Consider the following 7,959-nt stretch of genomic DNA (forward strand, 5'->3'; position numbering starts at 1 on the left):
ACATTTTAGTAAACCGTGTTACTATGGCATATGAACGCTCATTTATTTGAGCGTTTCACTTCTTTTTTCCCCTATCCCTGTGTTACAAACAATCTTCGTGCTTGAACGCATGCTGTTCATTAAAGCCCGCCCCTGCTTGATAGCGATTGGTCATAACATGAAGTAGAAGAACGCTGTTGATTTTGATTGGGCGGTTTATTGCCAGACGCCAACGCAAGAAGACTTGCGTGGAGCGACGCCTCTCTCACATGCACAGCGCGATGCGATTCATGTTTGCCTCGCTCAATCAGATATTGCGATTGGATGCATGTGATCGAGGGTGCAGAGAAAATGCAATTTGCAATTGGCTCATCTGCTTCAAGGAGGGGTTAACCGAGATAACCCGGAAAAAGAGGAAGAATAGCGAGTCCGATCGAGGACTGTCAGTCTTATCATGGGTAATTATACTAAATTTATTTGCTCTTGTCAAATCTCAGTTAACCAGACATTGTGAGAAAACATTCTGTATCAAGTTGCATTTAGTTTTGTGCAGGACAGACCATCGTTTCCTCCCCAGCCAACCTAACATTCGGTTCGTGCGTGTTATCAATGCATACTACACGAATTCAATGTACGTGGTCGACAAGAAACTCATATTTTAATAATTTGTTGTATATTTTATTGTTTATATTAACATTAGCAATCTTGTTATTAACCAGGTGACATTAGATCTAATGTTTATGTTTTACGTTAATATTTATAATAATAATACAGTAACAACCATATTGAGTATATTTCTTTTTAATCTATTTATTACCAGCTGTGATTATAATATTATAACTGTCACCTTTATCATATATTATTAATTCTGGTCACCTTTTTAGATCATTATTCATCAGATACTCAAACCACAAGCTCACAGATGATTTGGTGTTTTCAGTAATTCCCAGTTAATTTATATTTAGACTTGACCAGATGTGTTGATGTCGGAGTGGGGAAGTTGTTTACTTTGTAACTAGTTTGTTCATTTTCACCATTTTGACCTATTTGCACAGCCCATCATAAAATAACCAGCATTAGCTTGTCAGCAGCATGATCAGCAAATCAAAGCATGGAGGCATTGCTTCCACTAACATGACTTTTTCTTTCTCTTATTTATTTTCCAAAAATTATCAAGGTAACTGATTAAACTGGTTACTTGGCACTAGCTACAACTGTCAAGGAAAATAATAATAGTAATTATTACAAAATAAATAAAATTCTAGGAATTATAGCAGCTTTTGTATATAATAACTAGAGTATATAACTGAAAATTATCGCGGTAGCAGTTCATTTTACAGTCATTCTTTCTTAGGTAAGTACACTGTAAATACACGCAAATGCACATACTGTAAAAAAAAATGTACCAAAAAAATCTGTAGAAAAACGGATAATGTCCTAGAAGAAATTTACTGGTTCAGTTTAAGTTCACAGGTATTTCCTTCAACCCTAAAACACATCACTATGCAAAAACACCTGTGAAAAATCAATAAAGAAAATCCATCCATATTAACACAGTAGTACATTATTGGATGTGTTTTTACTGACTTTAGAGTGTAAATTTTTGTATGAAGTTTCAGAGTGATCAGAAATGCCACCATTGTACAGAATTAGGACAGCTGATTGCTGTGGATTTGATTGAGCTCTAAGTGGCGCATAGCACACTTAACATAATGAATGGAGTTAAAGTCAGACTGCAGTATGATCTCAGCCCAGGTCAAAAGGTTACCTATAGATTTGTGCCAGTGTTGCATTTAAATGGATAAAAATGTAAAAAGCAGACTATATTGTTGGGTTGTTTTGCAGATGTGTTTGAAACTGAGCTTGAGCTTTCTTCCATTTGTGGGTAAAATGTTTACCAAGCTGCTGCTTCCATATAAACAGGGAGGCTTTTATTATTACATTACATGGCCTTGCTAAGCCAAATCTGGATGAGGGTGAGAAGAAAAACAATTCTCGTATATAAACATGATTTTAAGGGCAGTGGTTTGTGATGTGCTGTCATGGAATAAGGATGGTGTGTTTGCAGCTGCTTCTAATCTGCTTTTTTTTTTTAAATAGAAGAAAATGGTTATCGTAAAAAGATGAAATGCTGTTTTTATGCAAATACGTCATCTCATAAAGGTGATGAAAAATTACAAGACAAATGTATTGAAGCGGAGATCCTTTATGTGGACACAGCAAAGCCTGACTGCCCTCTGTACACCATAATATGCATCTTCACAGTTTTCTCATTTATTAACTGTTCTCTTCAGTCGTTCCTGCTGCCTCAGCCTTTAAATGTTTCATGAGTTTTTAAGCTGTTTTTTTCTGCCTAACTCTGTACTTAAGGCTTTAAATCTTCCACCTTCATAGTCACAAAATCAATTAATTATTTTAAATAATTTACATTTTGTGCGAACAAGATTTAGCAAAGCATATCTTTGTGTCAGACCTAGCTGCTATTTCTTAAACGTTAAGATTTGTTAGACCGGGGCTCTTGCGATTCATTGGTAATTAGAGAAGTGGGCCAGTCTGATGAGACATTAGGACCAGACCTTGAACCCCAAGTGCTTTTGCAGACATTCATATTTTATGATACAGACGTAGAACAATTAGAACGCTCATAGGACGGGTATTTTAGCAGTCCTGTAATCCCATTTCAGGATGACATCACCTTTAAAATTCAGAAACTGACAGACCCATCAGTGTTCATAATGAAACAGATACTTCTGGGACAGGAGTTAAAAGTTGAATGCAAAACAAGGAGACTTGCTAATTCTTCTGCCAGCTGAAAATGGTGCTGAAGCTCTGTAACCTCAATCACTCAAATGATTAAAGCAAGCGAAGGTTTAAAACAGGATTTTTTTCACCTCGTCTGCCACTGGAAATACAAAGTGTCACGTTTAAGCGAAGGATAATAAAACCCCTCTGCCATGTGATTTCATTTTTATAAAAAGCGCTGAAATACATTTATTTTTATTCGTCAAATATAATGCAATATACACATTTCAAATGTTTTTTGTATTTTTTTTTAGAAATTAATACTTTTATCGAGGATGCATTAAATTGATCAAAATTGACAGAAAAAGACAATTATAATTTTGTAATTTCAAATGTTGTTCTTTAGCTTTTTATTTATCAAAGAATTCTACAAAATAATGTACCATGGTTTCAATAAAAATATTAAGCAGCACAACTATTTTCAATATTGATAATAATAACAAAAATATTTTTTGAGCTCTAGATCAGTATATTGGATTGATTTCTGAAGGATCATGTGACACTGAAGACTGGAGTAATGGCGGCTGAAAATTCAGTGTTGCCATCAGAGGGATTTTTTAAAATAAATATATTAAAATAGAAACAGTTATTACAAATTGTAATAATATTTCACAGTATTACTATTTACCGTATTTTGACTTTTTTCAAAAAATGTATATATTTATTTAATATATAATATAGCAAAAACTATAGCAATGTGAAAATATGTTGTTGTTTAAATAAACAGTTATAAGGTCTTCTCCAACTTGCCCCAAAGATGCAAAGGCTGACATAATGTCAAAAGCAAGGTCATGTAACCACAGGCTTCCTAAAAATCTCCTGATTCCAAATTGTCCAGTCGCTTCAGGAATATCATGACCTGCCGCCTTGTAATGCTAAGCTCAAGGTGACTCTGTGACCCAGCTTATCAGTTGCAGAACTGCAGGCCTGAGCCTCCAGTGGGCTGCCTCAGGAGAACATGTTTTATAGCCCGTGCCGGTGTCAGGCATTTGTCATTTAAGGCTGCTTGTCAGGACCTTGACTTGGCTGATATAACCTTAAATGCGTGTTCCCCATCCATTTTGCAGCCCAAAGATGGGCTCCATTTCCTAGAAAATTCAACTGTAAATTGCAGTAGGGTTATAAATAACAGAGCGGTCATATTGTTGAAATATATACTGTAGCTAATGAGAAAATCAGTTTACAAATATACTTATTGTGTCCAATTCAGACTACTATTGTTACAGCAAGGCCACATTTTCATTGGCTATTTGTCACTGATTTGTTTTTGGTTTTTTCGAGTGCACTGTAGTGGCACTGTAAACGTGTATGAATCACTGCGCTCCATGTAGGCCAGGTCTTCTGATTACAATAGAGGTAAACACAGCCATTGATTACGAATTTGGCCGATTGCATAAGATGCATAGATTTTCAGCTTTCCGGTTAAAGCCCTGTAAATTCAAATACTTAATTTTTATAGGCAGTGCACATTGACAAAAGTGTCTAGTTGTTATATATTTGGCAAGTACTTTGAGTCTGAGAGAACATGTCAATAGTAATCCTGATATTGATAGCAGTCCTATAAGAGATGTTACTTGCCCGAGCTAACATCTATGTGATCCTCTAAATCATAATTACATTACTATTGACAGGCCCTTGACAATAGTCACATTACTATTGATAGGTTGCTGTCAATATTATGTTCTCAAATAAAACATATTCATTCATAACTTGTAAACTGCTCAATAAAAGCGAGAACATGGAAAAGCCGTATCCCCAGAGTGGCCTGCCGCAATGATTTGTCTCACCTGGCCAAGTGCTGCCGTGCAGTGAAGGATTTTTTTCCTTAGCTGAGAAACTATTGAACTGGTCTGTAAACCACGACATGTACGAAACATAATCCGCGGCCTAAAAGGGGAAGTTTTGACTGATTACACAATGAGCGTAACTTCAGTTTCCAACATGTGTTTAAAGCAGATAATTTTTCAACTGATTCATGAACATCTTGCATCCTTTTTTTTATTGTCCATTTATGTTTCATTCTTAAATGGTGAAGGTTTTAGGCACAGATGAACCTGAAGTATTGAAAAAAGACTTTCCTTAAAGATTTGGAGATGCTTCCTGCAATTTTCATAAGCCAATTTATTTCAGATATTGTCCAAATCCAGTCTAAGCTAAGAGGTGGTCACCGCAGCTCCTGGCTCTCATTTTTTAACCATCACGTTTAAAGAGATAAACTCAGCCCGATACAAACACATTCCATGAAAAATTGCCAAACGTCACAGTTCTTAGATCCCTTATAAAAAGCCGTCAAAGTAAAGTAGTCCCGCATAGCGGATGTTTACTGCCTTTCCAAGCCTGTGCTGTTGGGATAATCTCCTGTGATGTGATTTGTCCTCAGACTGAATTTCGAGAGGGAACAGCGTAAGACCTCCTGTGCCTCTGCCCTGCACAGCTAAAAGGGAATTTAGCACGGGTTTTACATGTGAAAAGTGATTTCAACTCAAATGCAAAAATGCATAACCATTTGCTTCTTCTGCTTGTAGCTGGAGCTGGAGGTGACAAGACTTTCGCCAAGGCCGGCCCAAGCCCTTTATCTCGGGTTTTGAGAATCAGTCAACTGGATGCTTTTGAACTGGATGGTGCCCTGGAACAGCTTGTTTGGTCACAGTTCACCCAATGTTTCCAGCATTTCAAGCCTGGGCTCTTAACCCCTGTGGAACCTGAACTCAAGGCCCTTCTCCAGCTCCTCCTGTGGAGGTTCACCGTCTACTCTAACAGTGCCACCGTGGGCCAATCACTGCTCAATATCCGGTACAAGAACGCTCTGATCCCGGGACAGAAGTACCGGCCCATGAGCCGGCCACAGAAGTTCTGGTTCGCTCTGCTGACGGTCGGCGAAAAGTGGCTAAGAGAACGCTCTCATAGTTTGTTCCTCAACCACCCTGCAGAATCCAACGCACGCAAGGCCCGCAAGGTACTCAGCATCTTGACGGGCCTTACCAAAGTGGCCAGCCTAGTCAACTTCCTACTGTTCCTCCAAAAAGGAACCTATCCGACACTAACCGAAAGGTTGCTGGGAGTGCAGCCTGTCTTCAGTCGACTGAAGGGACCACGAGACATCAACTTCCAGTTCTTGAACCGGGAGCTGTTGTGGCATGGCTTTGCTGAGTTCCTCATCTTCCTGCTGCCCCTCATAAACGTGTGGAAACTGAAGGCCAGTGTCACCGCTCTGTTCTCCCCTCTGAAGGAACTGAGAGGAACGGAAGGTTCAGAGGAGACCCTCTGCACCGAGTGCGCCGTCTGCGGGGAGTGGCCCACAATGCCCCATTCAGCCGGCTGCAAACACGTGTTCTGTTACTACTGCCTCAAGAGCCACACGATCGCTGACATCTGCTTTACCTGCCCCAAATGTGGTGTAGAGACTGGAACGATAGAGCCAGTCAGGCTTCATGTAGGAACAGAGTTGCAGCAGAGTTGAGACTTTGCCTCAAATAGCCTTCTGATTGACTTGGGATACGGCAGGAGAACTTGACACAAAGTTGAACGTTTGAGTCTATCACAGAGATTGGTTGATGAAAGCATGTGCCTTCTTCTGAAACGAGAGTATTTGTTGCCATGAAATATGCAAAATTTTGTACAAAGAGACAAAGTTAATGATGTAAAATTCTAAAACAACATCATTTGTGTCGCTAATTTATTCAGCCTCATTAAAGTTTGATAGAAACTGTGTATCAGAGGTCCACTTTTCTGCATTCTTGGATTGAGCGCTGAGCAAATGAATAAACATCAAAACAAGGCTTTGCTCAACTGCCTGCACGATCCAATTCCCCTCATCCCCTATGAAGGGAGAAATTTGCACAAGATCAAGGAGAGGCCATGATAACACCAGGGGGTAGTTGGGTTGGATGCAGATTGACAGACATCCCATCATAATCTCCATAGCCTTAATACGCCAGTAAACTGTAACAAACCAGAGCAGGACCGGTGCAAGTTTCGGGCATATTATGCTCTAAGCCTAATAATGACTGCAAAGATGGGTATTTATTCTGCTGTTAACTCTCTCCAGTGAGCCATGCCTCAGGCCAAACACATCCAAATGGACTCAGACCTGCTGAAAACTCACACTTCAGGTTTTTTTTCCCCCCAGACCACATTTCTTTAATTGCCCATTGTGAAAGCAATCAGTCATTTCTCTGGGCATGAGGGGTCTAGTGGTTTGCAAGATTTGGTCATTTTTTGTAATCGTTGCTCTCAAGTTCACCATGACAAAGAACTGAAAATTGGGAACATGGCACACCGGTCTGCCCTCATGTGGGTTCATTGACGTTATTATGCATATGGTCAAATAAAAGGGACCACCAAGAAGTGTAGCTTTCACTATCCAAGTTTACTTGTTCACTAGGTTAACAATGTTCAAAAGATATTTAATGTGCAACAGCGTATGTTTATACCCTTTGTTTTGTTTCATAGCAATAAAGGAATTTGCCACCACTGTTCTGGAAATGTTGGGTAATGGTTGCCAATTTACAATATACACAACATATGGTTCTGGTGTTTTTCACATAGATCGGGTCCAGGGAACATCTGTCCTTCAAAATACATTTGTTTAATGACTTCAAAAGCATCCAAATATAATCTTGTAAAACACTCTACCAGACACAATAGACTATTGTATTATGTAGTTGACATTTGCTGTCTGTTAAACTATATTAATGTATTTTCTGAATGTATTATTATTATTATTATGCATAATGTCGATACATTTTTTCTTAGTTTATTATTCTTCCCCTACAGATTTATTGATAGTAACTTGCTTTAAGCATTAATTTAAAGTTTTAAAATAAAGGAAAAAACAGATAGCTATATATTTTTGTATATAATATTTAACAAAGCTTCAAACACATGAACATCATAGTGAGTTACATGCAAAGAATTCTTATCATTTGTAACAGTTCATCTGAAGAGTTGGCCCTCATTTTGCACTTCATCTTCACCAAATCTCATTTACGCTCAGAGTTGCACTGTCTCCAATCAGCAATAAAATCTGCAGACTTTGACACCATTTACTTTGCCAATTGCCCCCATGTCTTTTTTTTACATACATGCTGGGTGTTACAGTGGACAAGGCCAGACACACTTTGATGAGTGATCCTGCTCATTACAATCGACACTTTCTTGATCCTTTGATGTCAGGCG

General features: G+C 38.5%; 1 protein-coding gene across 1 annotated transcript; it reads left to right on the forward strand.

Annotated features, from left to right (window-relative positions):
• The first annotated feature begins 219 nt into the window (after positions 1–219).
• pex2 (peroxisomal biogenesis factor 2) lies at positions 220–7,273 on the forward strand. The gene is made up of 2 exons (XM_079409457.1): positions 220–437; positions 5,307–7,273. The coding sequence occupies exons 1-2, from the start codon at positions 434–436 to the stop codon at positions 6,239–6,241; spliced, it is 939 nt and encodes a 312-aa protein (XP_079265583.1). The 5' UTR covers positions 220–433; the 3' UTR covers positions 6,242–7,273.
• The last annotated feature ends 686 nt before the right edge of the window (positions 7,274–7,959 follow it).

This window comes from Barbus barbus (genome assembly GCF_936440315.1).
Source record: "Barbus barbus genome assembly, chromosome: 46".
Taxonomy (NCBI): Eukaryota; Metazoa; Chordata; class Actinopteri; order Cypriniformes; family Cyprinidae; genus Barbus; species Barbus barbus.